Genomic DNA, 20,919 nt, shown 5'->3' on the forward strand with positions numbered 1-20,919 from the left:
CGCGGGACAAAGCGTGATCGCGATGTTACGTGCTGGGTACTACTCCCCATTCCTCCCCGTCTAGGGGGCCAAGTTCATTCAGTTCAGTTCTTTATTTGGCGGTCTTTGTGCGTTCAAAGGCAAAAGGGGAATCTCTCTTCACTCTTCACATATCTGTCCAGGAATTGCTTGTTGCACAAATGTCTAACTCGGAAACGCAGCCGAAAAAAAGGAAAGAGCTTGAGGACTGCGACGAAGAAAATCCAAAGAAATCAAAGACTGAATCTGCTGACACCTTGATCGATTCGTCAGGTCATGAAACAAATGACACGAAGGAAAACCACTTAGGAGACGAAACCTTACCCGGGGCCGGATCAGAGGAGGCCACAGAACTCGATAAAGCCCAGGTAGAGTGGATTTAGAGCAAATGTTTCTCAGGGATTGCGCCCCTCAGCTGGTTTCGATCGCTTAGGTCAAATTTCTCTTTGAGGTGCATTTTGCCGGTCAGTAACTTCCAATTTTTTTTTTGTAAGATTTAATTATTGTTTATGATTTCTAGACCACATCTCAAAATCTTAGTTATCGATAGTGAGCTCAAAGTTTTGAAAAGGTCCGCCATGTGCTAAATCACTCATGAGGTGCAGAATTTTTTCAGGAACGTAATCGCTCAAGCGAAAAAACTTCGGTCTTGAGATGCAAATGTTAGATTGATCGACAATGGATAGAAATTTTCTGTGGACGCATGCTAATCTCTTTGTTCGACAGTTTCCGGTTCACTAAAGGAAAATGATTTATTTTCGGCCAAAAGATCAATGAAATCATCGTGAAGGAAATATTTGCTGGCATGACAGCGGAGCACATGACGAAATTTCAAGAATTGTGTTATGTGACATTCGAAACGAATCAATAACAACAGAAATCCTTTCGCGGGAAATTAACATGCGCCGCAGATATGAACAAGCTGTCGCAAATTATATTTTTGGTTTCTGTGATGTTATTAAAATCACTGAAATGACACACAAAGATTTGCTTCTTGTAACGCGCTTTTGTGCGATGTTTTGAGTTATTCGTCAGACGAAGTTATGTCCTCATTCATTTAAATAACATAATTGCAATTGCAGCAGAAACTAATGATTTTAGCGTTGGAGAAATTTGCTCGTTTGCGCTTCAAAATCCTTACCGCTTTAATTAAGACACAAATCTGCATTTCCCCTAAGGTCCTCTTAGATTCAATAATATAATTTTATCTTATTTTCCAAAAAATCATAACTTGCAGTTTACTTTAGTCTTATCACAATCTGCAAAATTTTAATGATTCGGTTTCCAAACTGTTTTTACGAAATTATTCGTGGATCGATTTAGACCTATTTTAACCGGATCATTGGACGTACAAAGTGAGGAGTACAGATTGAAAAACCATGGCGTTATTCAAGTAAAAATGCTCGGTACAAAGGCCGGGTTTTGTTCAAAATTTCTTAAATGCAGTAATTTGCATATTTATAATACCAAACATCTGTCTTGTTAATATTGTATTTCTTGCCATTCTAAGTAAAAAAGTTAACCTTATTGTATAGCTTCCTGGTTGTTTTTCAATTTATATGGATATTGTACTTGTGCTAAATGGAGACCACATGGTAGCTGGGTGAATACAAGATATTAATGAGAATTGATGTGATGAGTTTAACCTACATGCCTTGTCACATTTCAAATGACTTTCTTGATTAATGGTTCCTGGGTTTTCAGAAGTTCTTTATGTTACTTTCAAGATTTTCATTTTAGTGATTAGAACAGAAGATCAAAAGATAACTGTGATGAGTGTAATCTTTGTACTCATGCCTGTTACATTTGAAATAACTTTCTTGATTAATGGTGTGGTGCTTGGGTTTTAGGAAGTTCTTTTTTATCTTTCAAGATTTCCATTCTGGTGATTTGAACTTAGGATAAAAAAAATAATTACTAAATCTATGTATGTACTCATACCTTGTCAGAGTTAAATTTTTTTTCTTTGTTTAAATTAATGCATGGTGCTTGAGTTTTCAGAAGTTCCTTATGCCTTTTAGATTTTCATCCCAGTGAATCTACCTGAAAATATGTTCCCTTTGTTAAAAGATGTTTGAGGAAGGTGCCATAGCTTCTTATTTGGTACTCTGGCATTTTTGGTTAAAAAAAATGTCATTAAAACCAGTGTTGAACCAAAGTACCCCTGTAGTAGTCTAATTGTCCAAAAATACTGTCCAGAAATGTTTCCAGTAATAAAAGTGATAAAAATTCATCAAAATCATCAAATCCAACAGGCTGATTTCACTGTAATGAATTTGACTAAACTTTGTCAAAATTGTCAATTCCATCTAGCCAATTTAGCTTTGACAAATTTGCCTAAATTATGGGCAGAATTTTCAAATCCATTAACATTCACTCGGTTTCATGAAATTTCATCAAATCCTGCATGCATTTCTGGACATAAATGGATAACCCAGTAGGCCTTTTTCCCTTTGTATTTTTTTAAAATGTAACGAAACAAAAGCCTTATAATGCCTATAAATTAAACCTTTGACCCCTAAGATTGACCAGCATCTAATTTCTCTTAACAATATCAGCCCTGAGTCAAACATTAAGGTAAAAAGAATAGAGGAAAAGATCACCAACAGAAAAGGCTCTTGATTGTTAAACAAATTCTCATTGTTAGTACCTCAGTGAATGTATAGAGAACAGTAGAGAGAATATGCATACTGGTGTTAGGCTGTAAAGAGTTACATGTAAGCATATAACATGACTTTTAGTTGCACTTTCATGAGGAAGTTGGGTTGAGCTGCAAGTTCTTGTCACAAAACATTCAGTCATTGGAGAAAACTAGCAAAAAATTTTGAACTTTTTTTTATTTTTTTTTTTTTTTTGACATGACCTTTGACATGCATTCCATAATGAAATCCCTTGAAAGGACTTTCATCCAAGAATTTGAAGATAGAACTAGATATTAATTTTAAATAATGAAAAAGAAGAACAAAAAAATAATTTTAACTGCATTGTCCTAAACTTAATATGGAAAATTGAGAATTTTGCTTGTGTTTTTTTTTTTTTTAAGTCTCCAGCACCACCTAACACATGTGGTAAGCTACTTATAAGTGGAGCAACAAACTGGGACTTAGTTGGAAGGAAGGAGACACCAAAATCTGCTGGTAAGTTTGTGTTTCTTGAAACTCTTATTTTGGTCAACAGGCTGCCTAGAGGTTTGAGACAATGTTTGAATCATGAGTGCTACACAAAGTGTTCTGAGTAAACCAAAACCCAGGAAATTAATAACTGTATGCTTTAAAATGACCTAAAATTTGTCATGTTAATTATTTCCCATCACCATCATAGTAAAATGTGCCTTTCAAGCATGTTGACCCCTTAGCTAACTCAAGATTAACCCAATTTGCTTGCCATTGACTCTTGTTGTTTACTAAATTCAGCTGTATTGAGTTCTTAAATGGCTCAGAGGTAAGCATGCTCGACTCTGAATGTTAAGGTTAGGGTTTGAGCTCTTGGCGGGGGGAGGGGGGTTGTTCATTGTGCTGTGTTCTTGGACAAGATACTTTTCTCTTACTTGACTTCTCTCTGCCCAGGATGATAAAATAGGTACTGGAAATTACTTTAAGGAAACTTGATAGGTTGCTGGATATTCACCAGTGATACAGATGGTACAGAAATTGTAATAAGTAAGGAGTTATGGGGGGTGATATGTGGAGCTGAATTATAGGACAGAAACATAAATGAAGTGACCCTTAACAAAATTTTGCTATTTTATCATTGTAAAAAAATGTATTAAATTCCATTCGGTCATGTTACTGTTCAGTAATAGATCACAGAAAGTGTCAAAATATGGTAAGAGCATCATTCACAATTCAGCCCACATTTTTGATCTTTCCCCACATTTTGATGTCATCTGTGATCTATTACAGGACAGATGTAAAGCAACATTGTATTTTTTTAAGTAGACTCTTTTAAATTTCTATCCCTCTGTTTGATCAAAAGTAAGAAATACAAAGCTAAAAAGAAAAAAATGATAAGCTAGGCCATTTCTACCATATAGCAAATAAGGCAATTAATTTAATAGAGGGGGTAATTTTTTAACCCTTTAACTCCCATGATTGACCAAGGCAGAATTTCTCCTTACAGCATAAATACAATATCAAGCACACAAGTGGCAAGAATTAAGACAAATATCAATTAGGGGATTATAAGTTGATCCAATCCCAAATTCTCTAAACTTACATCACAAGAACTGTGTGGCAGACAGTAAGGAGAATTCTCAATTAGATCTTGGGAGTTAAATGGTTAAAGAAACCTTTATATAACAAGGTTATTAGCCCTTTGTTGTTTGCTCAAAATGTCAGCTTACAAACTCCTTAATATGGTAACAAATTTACATTATCAACTCAGTTGACAAAACCGAATAATCCAATTAATGTAATGTCCTCAGGTAATGCAGGAGGTCCAAACTTATGGGAACCGCACAGCATCTCATCACTGAACCACATCAGAGTGCAGCTGGTGGCTTCAGGTCCAAGTGCATGTCATAGCATCATCATCTGTGAAGATGGAACTGCTATGAGTTTTGGTAAGCATGCAATTTGATGTTGTTATTTGGCCAGTAAAATGTAAGTGTGAAAGTTTGGTCTCTAAATTCTCCATTTTTGTGGAAATTGACCCAAGCAATTTTCCTTAGCATTTGATCTCTGTCAGGAAAACTTTAATGCCCGAGATCTGATTGATTATTCTCCCCTTTAGCTGTCACATATTTTCCTTGAAAACTAGTAAGGAGAATTTGGTGTTACATGTATATCAGGACAACATTGTAGTATTTTTGATAAGGTTGATAATGTATAGGTATTTTTGGGAGGAGTTATATGGTAATATATTTGGGGGATTTAAGAGTTAACCTTTGGAGACTGGTGACTTTGACATGTGATCCAAGTTTTCAATAATTTTAAGGATTAGGTTTAAGGATTAAGTTTCAAGGCCCTATTTAATCTTGAGGCCTTTACTTCCAAGATCTCCTTATTGTCTGCCATACAATTCTTGAGATGGTAGTTCAGAGAATTTTGTTTTGGATCAACAATGCTCTAAAATTCCTATTAATTTTTTTATTCCCATCACTTGTCTACTTGATATTGTGTTGATATTGTAATGAGAAATTGTTAATTGGTCAGTCATGGGAGGTGAAGTACATAAATAAACTACACCTTGATCAGTGCTTCACATGTGCATTTACATTTAGTCTCTCTCAAATGTTTGCTACATCTTACATAAGTGACTTTATCAGGGTTTAACATTGAAATTTTTATTTCTTATAATTTACATACATCTGGACATTGCATATTTGTTCAGCAATGAGTGACTAGTTTAATTTTCTAAGGTCGCAATGACAATGGTCAGCTGGGACATGGAGATGTGGTACGCTGTGACAAGCCCAAAGTAATTGAGAGTTTAAAGCACTACACTATCGTGCAAGCAAGTTGTGGAAAGGCACACACCCTGGTTCTCACAGGTTTGCAGCAGTAATATTTAAAATTTTTCTTTTAGCTTTGATGCAAGATGCAAGTTTTGGCAATTTCCCCCCCACTCTGCAAGGGTCATTTGGGGCTGAGAAGAAGAGGGACCTTGGGAACAAGTTTTCACAGTTTTTTTTTTTTTTTTTGAGGGTGGGGAGAAGGGGGTGGAAAACCAGGCTGCATGGCTTAGAGCATTGAAGCAAATCAAGAGCTGTGGGAAATTTATAGAATATATGCATACCCACAGGGAACTGAAACTCACACATTCTCATTGCAAGCTTCTTTGTTTGGTACAAGAAACCTGAAAATATGGTAGCTGTGATTATTTAATGATGGTCACATCACTCATTACTAGTAATAACTGTTGTTTTCAGCTGAGGGTATCCTGTTTGGTTTTGGTGGAAACAAGATGGCACAGCTGGGACAAGGACATCAAAAACCAGTTGTGGCCAAGCCTGTTCAGGTACCATTTTGATCACTTTTTTGGAGGATTATGCCAACTGTTCCTTTACCAGATTTACCAGATGTTCCTCAATGTATAGCCTAGTGCACAGTGAAATGGAGAAGGAACTTGGAAAGGGGGGGGGGGGGTGGGGGGGTATTGTTTATGTAAATACTTGGATGATAGCCCGCTCCACCTCCTTCCTACTCCACTAAACATAAACTGTAACATTGTCATACCTTTGGGCTACATGTATGTAGCACTCAGTGGGAAGTATACCTATGTTTGAAAGAATATTATAGTTTTATTTTGACTCGCAACTTATTCTTCATCAAAGTGTACTGAGTAAGCATTACTGTCTAGTAAGTCCCCCTCTCAAATAGGCCCTCATCTGTAATAAGCCTCCATCTCCAAAAAAGTGGAGCCGTTCTGATAAGCCCTCTCCTTTAAATGTGCTCCTCCCTAATAACTGCTTCCTTCCCTTTAATAGGCCCCCCTCTGATATACCTCTCTCAAAAAACCCATTCTTTCTTATAATGCCCTTTTCTAATAAACACCCTATCTGATAAGCCCCGTCCTCAATTAGGCTCCCCTCTCTATAGTGAGCCCCCTTACTAATAGGCCTCCCCTATCAGAAAGCCCCCTCTATAATAAACCCCACTATCTAATATGCTCTCTAGTAACCCTCTCCTCTCTCTAAAAGATCTCCTACTCTAATAGGCACTTATCTCTGCGAAGGGGGGGCCCCCATTTCTAATGGACCCCTCCCAGTGATCCACCCAGCTGCGCCACGTGTACCACATTTTGACGTTATCTGTATTGTATCGCTGATCAGACACAGGGAACATGGATTCTATTGTCAGGGTGATAACGGTAAAGATGATGATGAAGGTGATACTGATGAAGATGGTCATAATGATATCAATCGTAATTACTCTCTCTCTCTTTCTCTGGTTCCCTTCCATACAAAGATTGTTCACCCGAACAACAAGAAGATAATCAAGACCGCATGCGGGGCAGAGTTCAGCATGTTTATTGATGACACCAACTTGCTGTATTCGTTCGGTCGCCCGGAGCATGGTCAGCTGGGACATAACACAGACGGGCAGTACTTTGTCACATCTAATAAGCTGGCATTTTATTGCGAGGTGCTACCTAGACACGTTGCAGTTTTTGTCGAAAAAACGAAAGATGGATTCACCCATATCATGGACGATGTGAAAATTGTCGATGTTTCATGCGGAAATAACCACACGGTAAGAAAATGGATTATTACCCAATTACTGTTCGCTTTGGTTATTTTCTTTGTAGAAAGTTTCAATCCGGGAAGCTAGGAGTTGGTCGTCGGTCGTCGGTCGTCGGTCGTCGGTCGTCGGTCGTCGGTCGTCGGTCGTCGGTCGTCGGTCGTCGGTCGTCGGTCGTCGGTCGTCGGTAGTCAGCCTCGTTCGTGGCTCCAATGCTTTTTAACATGTACATACTGATGGTGACCAGCTTCTATTTAAAAATTATTCCACGACCGCGTGTTGGATATAAGGTGGTAGCGCCTCAATGGCTGTAACCAATCTCGAATCCAAAAAGCGAGATTGGAATGGTTGTGTTATTAAATTTCATCAAATCGTAAACGTTAAGATAATTGGAGCTCTCTCTTAGGCAAATATTTTTTTCGCTCTGCAACACTTGGCGCAATTTATTTCCATATAAGGTGACTCGGAATATGAGCTGATGAGTTGAGTGAACTAATCAGAACACTAGAAATGCAATATTTGGAGTTGAAAATTTACAAGATGGATACATCTAAAGCCTATATGCAGTTGTTAGAACCAAATTTCTGATTGAAAAAGTGTATTTTGATATCTTTCAGATTGTACGAGACTCTAAAGACAGAGTTTTTACTTGGGGATTTGGTGGTTACGGCCGGCTCGGTCATCAACAACCCAAAGACGAACATGTGCCAAGACTGGTTTCTTTCTTCAAAGGAAAAAGTGAGAGCAAACGTGTTGTATTTTTGTACTGTCTTTTATTATTGTTGTTGTCAACTTTTTTTTTCACGACGGGTATTAAAGTTTTTGTTCTAAACACTTTATCAGAAATCAGAGATCTATCACAGCTTTCCAGAATAGCTCTAGCAAAGGGCTAATGCTAGAAACGTCAGGCTTTAAATTCTTTACGGTGGCCAATTTACATTTTCAACCCAGTTGATAATACTAAATTACCCTGTTATACTCTCCCACCGACGCAGCGCCACAGTTTCTTTAGATACTTACCCCTTTATTCCAGAATTATCGTTGTGCACCTTTCCTGTGATCACGAAACTTTTCTAAAGCGATTGTGAAACAAATTCTGTACCTTCCTCTCATCCTCTTGGTAAGGAAAGTGTGTTCTGAAAGTACCTCTAATTTCCACACGATACTTTAGTATTTATTTTTATTACTAATGAGTTATATACAGCACTGTCCATGTCTCCATCATCGTTATCTTCATTGACGGTGGAGTTAATGCTTTTAGCAGGTTATCTTTTATGTTTATCATCACCTTAAACAGCAAGGCGAATAAACTAGAAGAAAATCTATTCTCTCCGAGAATTTCCCTGAGTGTGACCGAGATCTCGTTTAGATGTTTTGAAGCGTTCTCTTTCAGAGTGATAAATTTTTCCTTCTCTCTCTCTCTCTCTCTCTTTAGGTGTCTCGTCGGTCCATGCCGGTGCAAGCTATAGCATGGCGGTCAGTGCTGGTCAGCTGTACTTCTGGGGACAGACCAAGAGCACGGGGGATGCCACTATGTACCCGAAACCGGTCCGGGACATGTCAGGATGGGATGTCCGCAGTGTAGGATGCTCGTAAGTTATAAAAGCTAAGCAAAGATGTGGCTGAGACATAGAGGGGGTGTTGGGGTTAACTTGGTCCCCCTGGGGTCCAGAATAAGAGCGCGGGAAATGCCACCATGTACCCGAAACCGGTCCGGGACATGTCAGGATGGGATGTCCGGAGTGTAGGATGCTCGTAAGTTGTAAAAGCTAAGCAAGAATGTGGCTGAGATATAGAGGGGGTGTTGAAGTGCATTTCATCCCCTCGGGGTCCAGACCCAAGAGCGTGGGGATACCACTATGTACCCGAAACCGGTCAGGGACATGTTAGGATGGGATGTTTGGAGTGAAGGATACTCGTTAGTGGAAAAGGCTAAGGAATGATGTGACTGAGATAAGGAAGTGGTGTTGGGGTTCATTTGATACCCTTAAGGCACCGAACTGAGAGCACCGGGGATGCCACCATGCATCTGAAACTGAGCCGTGACAGTCCAAAGTCTAAGATACTCTTTAGTTGTGCAGCCCAAACAAGGGCGCAGCCTAGATCAGGAATGGGATGATAAGGCTGCATTTAAGCCCAATTTATGATGAAAAGTTAGATTTTTGAGTAATTATCCTAATATCAAAGGGTACGCTGGAAAGGAACCACTGCTTTTGTTTGTTTATTTGTTTGTTTGTTTTTTTCTCGAAGCGTCGATTATCATGGTGACTAAGGTCAGGGAACGGGCAGGGAGAAAAGATAAAAGTCAAGTCCATCACTCATCCATTTCTTCTATTCTGTAAACATAACGTAATTTGTTGAAAATATACAAATACATGGCGAGGACGGCTCTAGTGGAAGCCGAAGGCTGCTTCTTCAAGATACAATTTTTCTTTTCGTTGGTCAGGAAATTGCAGTCTTGCTAGGAAAGTGCGGAAAAAGTCAGGGAATTTAGGAAATAGGTTCGTCGCAACAATAACCACAGAAACAATAATTTCGTTGCCTACTTGAAGGAATTTTTTTTTAATTTTAACCTTTTTTTTGTCAAGATAATGCAGATACTTAATGAGAGTAAATGCTTCATTTTCTTAACAGCAAAACAAGCATTGTTCTGGCAGCAGACGACAGTGTGGTCAGCTGGGGACCGAGTCCGACGTACGGGGAACTGGTGCGTAGTCCACTCGTTGTTTTTAGTTATTCCAATGTTTAGGTCCATACTGCCGTTTTGTTTTTGTTTATTTATTCGTGTCGGTCTAAAAAAACGGTGTATGGTTCGTCATTCACAGCTAAGGCGACAACTTGAATAGACTAGTGTTGTGGTAGCACAATTAGCGCAGAGCACCAACTTGTTATTTGGCAGTCGTTACCTGCGAGTGCATCTGTTCTAACTATTTCATATTCATGCAAGAGAAATAGTTTCATTAACACTGACCAAAGGAATGTCAAGTATTAGCCAGAATTGAGTGAATACCTATCATCAACCACGCTCGAGGTCTTTGCTAAACGTTACGGGGAATGCACGGGCATGAAAAGGGGGGAGAAATAACGGGGAACCTCGACTTTCTTTTGAGGCCGAGAAGACGACGTTTGACATATCATTATATGTTTACCGTCTATACAGCGAGTACAGGAAACGATTTAAAGACACGTGGAACGGCTTCAAACTACTCGTGATTATCTCCCTATTGAAGTTAAGGATATTATAAAGATGAACAGAAAAAAATTTGGGCAACATAAGAGCTTTAAATTTCCGTAGGCAATACGGTAGAGAATGGCCCGCTGAATTGACTGATTACATCGCGCGTTGTTGCTGATATATATTATGCAAACAATTTCTCTGTGAGGTACAGATGCTGTCCTTATTAAAACTTGCGTGCTTAAATATTATGAAACTACGTTTATTTTTCAGGGATATGGATTAAAGAAAGGAGGACAAAAATCGTCATCAAATCCGAAGATAGTCGAACCTCTGGAAGGGATTTACATCCAACAGGTCAGCTGCGGTTTGGGGCACACCTTGTACATTGCACGTGACGAGGAAAACGATCGAGCACTACTTGACAAATTACCCATTTACGACCCCGACAAGGTAAGATATTTTGATAAGCCTGGTAAGCATATGATCTTGCAATTGCAAGGATTTTATGTGAAAAGCGTTAAGTGATTGGTGATTGATGCAAGGATGTGGCAAAAGCGAGAGGGTTTATGTGACCCCCTAAAACTAAGAAAATTTGATGATTTTAAAACAACCTGGCAGGGCACTATGTAAATAATCTACTGTATGAGATTTTGTCCTAGAAGGAAAGTAGAAGGAGGTTTATCTTTTTATCTTTTTGGAGAGGGATGTATCAGAAACTTTTAGCTCGGGGGGGGGGGGGGGGGGGGGTGGGGCTTAACCGAGACGGGAGATGAATAAGAACTCCAGGGGGTGGCTTTTTGTCTTCACTGAGTAAGAATCTCAGTTTAGAGAAAGCTACTGTCCTGTTAGCTTTGACTTCATGTTCCTTTGACCTCATATCATCTTTATTTTTTTTCTGCAGATGTGATTCTGACCAATGTTACCTCTTACAAATGTCACTCGTGTCACGGCTTCTGCTTACGTCAGTGTTACGTCACAAGTCACGTGATTCAATGCGTGCGTAGTCTTCTTGATTCGGAATTACCAGCTGTTTCCAAATTATTTATATTTGTACGTTTTGTGATATTAGATAGTTTAGATGAGCTTCTTACTGTAAAGGGCAATGAGAAAGTGACATTGTTTGCGTTCCCAGGGTATCTCTGGTGGGCGAGAAATAGTGAGACTCTGAGAACGAGAATATTTCTAACAGGGCAGTAAGACTGAGAAATGTTTGGGTCTCGTTGTCGAATATTTTCAAATCAAATGCCAAAGCACAATTCCCAGCCCTGCTTAGGTTTATTTTTCTTACAAAGCTGACTGAAAAAGTTCTAGTTGAGAAATATATTAAACATACCAAGTTTCTCTGCGATGGTTTGATTTTTATGTAGAAAAGCAATTTTTGATTAAGCTCTTTCCTAAAGAATGTTATTTCTATCGTTTCCTCAGGTTTTCTTTCGTACGACATGTTATCTATTTATAGCTGTTATTCCTCCAATTTCTTCTCCAGAGAGAGAAAGAGACAAAACGTCTGAAATCTGAAGCAAATTGTTTAAATAATCTAATTATTTAGTGACGACGTGTGACATTAGATTAAATATCAAGTACCTATAGTAGTGTCAAATCAAGAAAAACGTTATATAGATAGAGAAATTCAGTATTTAGAAACATGGAAGCTTGATATTAATTGTACATCTAAAAAAAAAGACATTTAAAAAGTATGAGTAGTCAAGCAAACATAGTGAAATTATATTTATTTTGCAGAGCTCTAAGAAAAAAAGTATTGATTGAAGTGAGGATGGATCTTTTCTTCTAGATTTCGTAGCTGGCTGTTCTGTGTTAAGTGTGATCGAAGAAGTCGTGAAGCAAACGGCGCATGTCTATAACGTTGACTGGCGCCTTCGTTTTCAACGAACAATCACACAACCGCCAAATACGCAAGCTAAGAAACTTTTTCGCTGTTATTGTTATGGTGCATTGTGCAATAAAGCCTTTTTTTAAAACTATTTATTTTTCTTTTCTATTTCTTTGATATTAAACTGATAATATGTCCGCCAAAAAGAGGATTTCCAAGATGGTTGATAGCTTTCTAAGAAAAGCGCCATCGACTGCTTTTTATTTGCAAAGTCACAGCCTTTGCGCGGGCCGAAAAATCCGAAAATTAGCTGTACATTGTGTGAAAGTTTCAAAGTCGCAGCTCTTTTGAAGAGAGGGGGAATTCCCTTCGAATATCAAAACAGAGTGTTGTTAATGACCAAAATGGACCATTTGATTCAGAACAATTACGAGGGGTTAACGCTCGAAACGTCAGCTTTTAAACTCTCAACGCTGGCCAATTTAGTATTATAAACTCAGTTGATGATGCTTAATCACCCTGTTATACCCTTTCACCGACGCAGCACCACGGTTTCTTTAGAAACTTACCGCCTTTATTCACTTGAATAAGGGTTTGTTCAATACCTCCAAAAGCTCTATGACAAAATTGTTTTGTTTCAATATTTATGGGTGTATATCTCTGAAATTGGAGGCTACAGAAGGTTTTAATCATATTTCCTTGGGCTTTAGGAAAAATTAACTCCTAATTCTAATCAATCACAAAATAGCTTTCGATTTTGAATGTTTTATTGTTGTAATCCAATGCAACGATTTCGTGTTGACAGGCAACAACTCTCGTGCATGACTGGTTAGCTACTCTCTCAGGAGTTGGTCCACCTCATTCACTTTTGAATTCTAAAAATCAGGAAAAACAGAGCATTATCACTAATTTTAGTTGGCATTTAAAAGTAGGGATACGTGAAGATTTAGATATATGAAAATTCACATATTTGCACTGCGGTGGAAACGTATACGTGGCTTTAAAAATGACTGAAAAAATAACAATCTTTTCAAATCTGGTGAATTTGCTGTAGGCAGTTGAAGAAAGAAAGTTACAGGACAAAATGTTACTGCTTTGATAATGTTACGTAAGGGGAAGTATCCCATGGAGCCATGAGATCTCAAAGTGAAAACAAGAATGCGCAAACTGCCTAAAGGACAGGAAAATCCAAATGATCAGGCTGTTACTGATTTTGTTTTTGAGTAAGATTGTTTGAGAAAGCGACGCTAGTTTTCTGAACTAATCACGCTGCGAGTTAAGTAAACCAATCCGACCCCGGATTACCTTGGAAACTTGATCGAAGATTGTAATGTTATTAAGAGAAGCTACCACCCTTAATTACCTGCCCCCGGCAGAACACTTTTCTCGTTTCTCCGGGACTTGCCGCATGCAATGCTGATGTCGTCTGCCATGAGGCCAAAATCCTGACCAAAAACATCGATGAAGGCTTTTACCAAGTTTTGTTTGGCTAGTTTCTGGACTTTGGGATCCAAACAGTCTCCTGAAAAACTTTGCCAACTCATTCCTTTTCGAAATAACACTGGTCCATCAACATCTGAAATATATATATATATGAATGTGGGGGTGGAGTGTACCTTAGCAGAAAGTGCTCAATGCCGTGGTAGCAGAGCTAAGTATACATAAGTTAAAGAATTAAAGAGGAAGGTTAAAGTTCTGTCTGACGAACGCTTAGGCGCGAAATTTAGAGTCACAGAGAATCGATGCGTCCGTCTTTAACTTATGTGTGTGTATATATATATATATATATATATATATAAATGTATGAAGAGATAATTTTAAAACAATTGGCGGTAATGTCGCTATCTGATTGGCCAATTTTCCATGTCGATAAAAGAACAGACAACGCTGTCGCGTCAACATGTCACGCACTGCCTTTATCAGCTCTCAAACATTGATGACTTGAAAATTTTGACCTCGATACTGTGGTAAAAAACAAATCGACAGTGGTTTAGCGAGGTTTGTACTCTTATCGTGAGTCCATAACATTTTGACCACTGTTATGACGAATACCGTTTTCGATAAGAGTGCATACCACGCTAAACCACTGTCGAAGTGATAAATTCATTGATTTTCAGACGGTGTATAATCAACTCGCCCACAATACGAAAATATGAAGAACTACCAACCAGTACAATCTGGCCAAGGTAACTCTTGTGACACCACTGGGCGTGAATCCCATGCAAACCATGTTCCTGTTGATTGGCAGATGTACATATGGGCAGGAACTCTGGTGAAATCCCTGGGGAGATTACACTGAGGTGTGCACACTGTCCCGCCTAACAGATGCGAATGCGCGCAAGCCATGAGACCATTCAGTGGAGGAGCATAGGCCGGGCACTTGGGATCTGAAATGTGAGAGAAGAAGTTGCTAGACTGCTAATATATCAAGAAAATTAGGGCTATGAAGTTATAGTCTTATCAAATAGCGATTGCGAATTTTGATCGAAGGCCTCTTTCCACGGCCTCGGATAACTAATCGCGAAAGGCATGATCGTATTTGCTATCGTTTACGTGAGAAAAGTAGCTGAGCCGGGCCAGTCCTAGTACTTGCTGGGTTACCCCTTGTCGAGACTAGCTCGGCTTGACAAATCAGGAAAAGATGGGATTAATTCTGGCCATCCATTCATGTAAACACCGACCCAATTTGTAACGCGGTTTCACTAAGTAACACGTTTGCTTGGATTTATTGTTTTATGTTATGGCCTACTACCAATCCATCATTCCAGACTTTGATATCTTTATAATCCCTTTTTTTGGTCGATAGAAAAACAGACCCACGATCAGTGATAAAATTGTTGACAGATTGACCTTTTCAAACCCTTATAACTTAAATTTTAAGTTAATCTATTCGCCCCCTTCCCCCCCAGAACATTGTTGCATCGTGATTCCATGACCCTCAGCTATATACAGGCAAAATTGAATGGGGAAGGGGGGGGTTTACCAATGATTTAGAGTGTCGTAGAGACAGGACCAGGTTATTCTACACTTAAATAAGACTCTTCAAATATGATGTGTTAACTAGTTTTGACGCTAATTGCACGCTGTCCTTGAAGTTATCCACTACAAGTAAAGACTTAATTGTATATTTTCGTTACCCTTAGCAGTGATTCGAACTTGGGTACAAATCAGTCGAGGCACGTTTAAAGAGGCCTTGAATTTCGCCGAGCCAAATTCGATGAAAGTGATGCCGGAGTTTCAACAATACAAGAAGGAAAATTTTCCCATGACGTCACCAGCAGAGTCGCCAATGGGAATTCGAGGAAAATACATGCTAACTACCCCAAGCGAGGGACAACGCAAGCGATCAACTTTCGATTAGTTCTAGATGCATCTGATTGGCTGAAAGGGTGGCGCCAGTTTTCTAAACCAATCACATCACGTACAAAGTATACCAATGAAACTAATGCAATTTCAGATCAGCAAATATTTTTCTTAGCTGAGATATTTACGCGGACGGAACTTATTCACTGACACCCAGACATATCCAATGAAAAGACTGTCCGTAGATGATAGAGCACTTTCCAATAAAAAACAAACAAACAAACAAAAACAGACTGGCGTACAAAAAATGTAAGGTGCTAAACTCAACGCTGAGCATCCCAGTACAAATTTTTTTTTCCCAAACGCCCCTCTTTTGGAAACCAAAATTGATAGCACTGGCCCTACTCACTTAAAACAGTTATAGTGAATGTACATGACGCCTTATTTCCCGACGGGTCCGTGGCCTTGTAAGTAATTCGATGTCGCCCCACTGTAAAACCGGAATCAGCGACCGACTCAGTAAACAAAACGACGTGTCCTCCAGAGTTATCATCAGCAGTCGGCGGGTGCCAGTGGACAACAGTTGTGTGACCTGGCCCTGTCTTGATGACTTCCATATCTTTGGGACAAGTTATCTTTGGAGGTTCCTTATCTAAGAAGGAAATGAGAAAGATATTAGTTTTTATTTTGAAATAAATGTATCTCATTTAAGTGTGGAAGTTTTTTTCGTAAATGACTCAAGACTTCAGGGCTTGTCACGATTTGAATAACAACAAATGACAATGAAAATTATTATTCTTTTACTGCTTTTAAGAACTTAGAACTTTGAGTTCCATATGAAAACTGACTCTAACTAAAGAAACATTAACTGGCGTAGCTAGCTGCATAAAATCATTTATTCCCTGTAGAAATAAATTTTCTTTTATCAGAGTTCTCTCCGTTAGTATAACTTGTCAAAATAATTTCGTAGAGAGCGAGAAAAAACAAGTGACACTTACGAAATAACATGATCAACAGTTTAAAGATAAGATAATCGTTTCACAAACTAATATTTGACAACATTTGCAGATAGTGGCATCCCAAAAAAGAAAATATAAAACTTTTTTTTCAAAAATACTCACCTACAATGGTAACCGTAAACACACATGAATGTGAATTTCCACTGTGGTCCGTAGCTGTGTAGATTATGCGTGTTTTTCCAATCGGAAAGTCGTGAGGTGACACAATACCCTTTGGGAAGCTGGTAATTGTGGGCATGTGACCCGAGGTGTCCGTGGCAAATGGTCTTCTCCACTTCACCCTCCTGGTGGGCTTTTTTGGTTCCGTGTTGCTGAACACGTTATCCGGGCATTCTATATTTGGCGGTTTTATGTCTTCACAAGAACAATAATTAGTGTTTTATAACCGCAAAGTTTAAAATTGGCTTTAGCATTATTTTAGCCGGTTACATAATGGGTGGGGTGACCCGCCTAGGCTGGTTGCCCGCTCTGCTGGGTAGGGTTACTCTGTTACCTGGGGTGACAGTTTGCCATGTAAATGTCTCAAGGTGGGGTAAACCCGCTCAGCCGGGGTAGCGTTCATGTCACAAAAACTAAGACGGCGGGTTTCCTCACCTATCTAGGGTCCCATACATCCATGTAAACAAGCCCCTTAAAAGTTGTCTTACTTTATTGCCAGGTCTTCTTAATTATTCTTAGCAGTCTGCAGTCTTTCCCTACATTTCCACAGTTCAATAACCCGCCAACCTCTAGAGCAAAAACTTTATCTCTCCCATCGGCATTCTTTATTCCCACGGCATCACCGAGCGTATTTCACCACTAATTTTTACCTCGTGTTTCTCACTGCACCTAGTTCCCACCAATAGCGTAGTTCCATGTTTCTGTACGGAAACCACACACAACCCATAGTTTCTCTATTTGTTCTGACGGAGGCTTACATTTACAAGCTTACGTTTCGGGAACTGTCCATGGTGGCCCACAGACGTAGCACCACTGTTTCTTTAAAGATGTATCCCCGGCCTCCCCTCGCACCCACATTTTATTTTTCTCATGTTTTTGTAAACAACTTGCCGTAACTGGTAATTTCAGCTCTCTTTCAGTTTGTTAGAAAGTTTTTTTTTCCTTAAATGATGGACCTTATTAAAGAAGCAACAATCGATTTAAATAAATGAACGAAAAAGAAAGAAAACAATCTCTTACCCTTGCCCTGTTGGAGATATTTTGTCCGCCCTTGATCAGTGGCCAAAACTGAAATAAGGAAAGTTAAAGAATATTTAATGCAAGCATAAAAAAAAATGTTAGATTTTAAAAATTGGTCTGCCTATATTAACATGAGCCATGATCTGCGGGCCTAAGTAGCTGTAACATATACTTTAAGAATCAAAAAATACAGAGAGAAGATTGTGTCAAACGTATTGTCATAGGTGAGGGGAGTAAACATCTTGCAATGTATAGATCGGAGTGAAATCTGATTTTACCTTTCTCCATCATACAGATTATTGCTAAGACCATTGTTAGCTTTGACCCCGCAAGCATCATAGATGTGTCTTTGATATAACAGAGCTGGCCTGAACAAGCAATATCAAAAAAAACTTAGATCAATTTTTTCCTATAAAGAGAACGGCTGTTGAGCATGAATTGCCAGTGAAATGCAGCTGGTGTACTGTTGAACACTGGATTTCGTACCATGGTTATGACTGTACTAAAAGTTGCATAAAAAAACTAGCGATTTTGGTTCCACAAAATTAATATGCAGTGTTGAAAGTCAAATTCCTGCATTATGAAAGCTCGTAAAGCAGTTAAAATCGACGCACTCAATCCAAATTTTGCTTCAAATGGTTGCTTTGATTGTGGATCGCCAATATTTATTTACTTTGTCATCACTAGGCCTCTTTTTCTAAAATAAACTCCGGAAATCATGAAACTGTTTATTGCAATTCTATTGTTTTCAGAGTAAGTTGTTAACAAGGAAATTTGTTGAGCTGAGCCGACCCAACAGGATCCTCATGACTCTGTCATCCCCTGCCAAGTTAAGTCTTTCAATTGCAGTGATCGGTTGTACGTAAATATTTCTAATTAAAACTCCAAAAGAATATACAGGAGTCACGCCAAACATTTTGACCAATTGTTTTTTCTCTCTCGAATACGTTCATCTTAGTAAGCAAAATTTGGCAATTATAAATTTTTGGGCGAAATCCCTGAAAAACGCCATGTTTTCATTTCTTGTATCTGGGGGGTTTTCTTGATATGACGAGAAGCTGCTGGGTTTGTATCAGCTTTAAGATTTGTATCAGCTTATATAGCAGGGGTTTTCCATAAATCTGAAGACTCAAGGTAAGATGCGTCGCGAAAAAGAGGGCGAGAATACATTGCGAAAGTTTGGAGAGACAATTCGTCGACCTTCAACCCTTTGCTCTGCATTGCAAAAAACGAGGAAATATTGTACCGGGACGGAAATGTCCTCGTCCGGGAAGCATAAGTAAACATTGCCGTGGAGAGAACATTTTTGATGTATAAAAAATCCTCTTTTAAAACTTGCTATAATGAATCGAGTGCAAACAGTGTTGTTCTCTTCAAAGCGGACTCAAGGTGAAGATATTTTCTTTACTTTTTGACTTAGAAAAAGGAAAGAAACCTTTAAAAAATTGTTTGTATTGATAAAAAACACTGAGAAGCTGACGATGTTTGGAGACGGAGAAGATTAACTTGGATTTCAAATGACCATCTTGAAAACATTTAGGTCAAATTATGGGAGATACCCAAACGCTGATCTACAATAGCTCTTTCTCTCTCTCTCTCTCTCTCTCTCTCTCTCTTACAGATAAAATAATAAAAAAGGCAAGCGTGTTTTAAGGCATAACAAGCTAAGGCAGGAATGTAATTTATACTTACTGTAACAAAAATATCGCTTCAAGAGGGTAGTATGCTTGGCGTGGGAGGAGGCGAATGACGTTTGACCGTGGTGAGACGGATGTTATGCACTTCCCTTTCTTTGTAATGCAAACACCTTAAAAAGGCCACGGCTGAAAATATTAATGGTGTGATTTTACCAAAATTTCGTTGGCTAGCTATTGTTAATTTAAGTAACAGCCAATCGTTTGAGATAATTTTCTGTCAAAACGCTTAATAGGATTTTCAACTATAAGCACGGATGTTCCATGAGCCACGTTAAAAAAAAGAAAAAAAAAGTTTTTAATATCTCCTTTGGATGCTTATCTATATTATTCATCCTTGGCACCGAGGATCAATATTTAATATGAGGCAGTGGCATCTAAGTTCTATATCATTGAACAAATAACCTCAGTTAAAACCGGATTATATAAATATTATATTATAAGTTTGGTTAAAACTAGCATTTCCTCAACACTAACTTGTCTTTTCTCTAAAAGACCCAACTAGTTGCATTTCACATGGGTGACTGGCTCAAGCGTTCCAGAAATGGCTGCACCAGCCTTGATCAAGATGGCAAAAGCCGGGCTGTCAATCAAGCACCTTTCGATTCACGTCAATTGAAAACCTAATTAGCAAACTCAGGAACTTACTTCCGATCTCGTTCTTGGAATAATTACTTTCGAGCTGTTTACTCCTTCCAAATTGACTTTCCTCTTATCATCCCTAGATCTAATATTTTAAGATGAGATCTGGGTCGACTGAAATAAGACTTGCTTCATAAAAATTAAAAAGAATAAGCTGACAGAATTAAGGTTAAACTAAATAAGGAAAAGTTTGTTGTACCAGTCAATAAGGAAAAAAAATTGAACACACCGCGTTTTCATAAATTAAAGAGAATTGTTTATCACAGATTCAGTGCAGTGGATGAAATTATAAAATATTTACGGTTAACACCACCTCAAGTGAGAGTATTGATTCTATATAAAATCTTAAAATTAATGTAGAAACTCGTCTCTGATGGCGAATTCGGCAGACGATAAACTCGAAATTATGAATTAGAAATGATAATATTAGAGAGAAATTTCTAGAAGTCTCTGAAAAGAAATTAACTTAACAAAAAGTATTACAAATAATCATCGTGTCAACATTAAAATGACATCAATATGACAGCAAACAAAACATTATTTTCTGAGAACTCGCTAAAAAAGCCAATTATCAAGACAACAGAAAATCTGCACAACAATAAAATTCACGATAAGAATATATCAATTGATCAAAACTATCAACAGCTAACAGCAAGTATGGGTCGTAGTGGATAGCGTGTATTTGCCAGTTTTCGCAGTTCACACAATCCTCATTAGGACCTTAAGCAGTCAGGACTGTAACGCTAAGGACGACTGCGATTAAAAAATGAATTTCTGCCTATAATTAGAATTTCAAAAATGGCTCCATTTGTTTACCATCCCATACGGCGCCACACCTCAACTTCAGCATAACGTATTAAAGAAGCGTTCAGTT

General features: G+C 38.5%; 2 protein-coding genes across 2 annotated transcripts; one reads left to right on the forward strand and one right to left on the reverse strand.

Moving 5' to 3' along the window:
• Nucleotides 1-78: 78 nt before the first annotated feature.
• LOC131770034 (protein RCC2 homolog) lies at nt 79-12,359 on the forward strand. Its single transcript, XM_059085761.2, has 11 exons — nt 79-386; nt 3,062-3,155; nt 4,442-4,579; nt 5,378-5,509; nt 5,888-5,976; nt 6,927-7,211; nt 7,817-7,937; nt 8,635-8,791; nt 9,834-9,906; nt 10,648-10,827; nt 11,279-12,359. Exons 1-11 carry the CDS (start codon nt 180-182, stop codon nt 11,282-11,284), a joined length of 1,482 nt encoding a protein of 493 aa, XP_058941744.1. The 5' UTR covers nt 79-179; the 3' UTR covers nt 11,285-12,359.
• Nucleotides 12,360-12,971: 612 nt separating this feature from the next.
• Nucleotides 12,972-19,517, reverse strand: LOC131770039 (sushi, von Willebrand factor type A, EGF and pentraxin domain-containing protein 1). Its single transcript, XM_059085764.2, has 8 exons — nt 19,402-19,517; nt 17,988-18,077; nt 17,710-17,757; nt 16,633-16,884; nt 15,921-16,163; nt 14,377-14,595; nt 13,572-13,784; nt 12,972-13,083 (listed from the first exon to the last, which is right to left on the reverse strand). The coding sequence occupies exons 2-8, from the start codon at nt 18,046-18,048 to the stop codon at nt 13,067-13,069; spliced, it is 1,053 nt and encodes a 350-aa protein (XP_058941747.2). The 5' UTR covers nt 18,049-18,077; nt 19,402-19,517; the 3' UTR covers nt 12,972-13,066.
• Nucleotides 19,518-20,919: the final 1,402 nt, after the last annotated feature.

The sequence above is a fragment of the Pocillopora verrucosa genome, chromosome 9, assembly GCF_036669915.1.
Source record: "Pocillopora verrucosa isolate sample1 chromosome 9, ASM3666991v2, whole genome shotgun sequence".
NCBI lineage: Eukaryota > Metazoa > Cnidaria > Anthozoa > Scleractinia > Pocilloporidae > Pocillopora > Pocillopora verrucosa.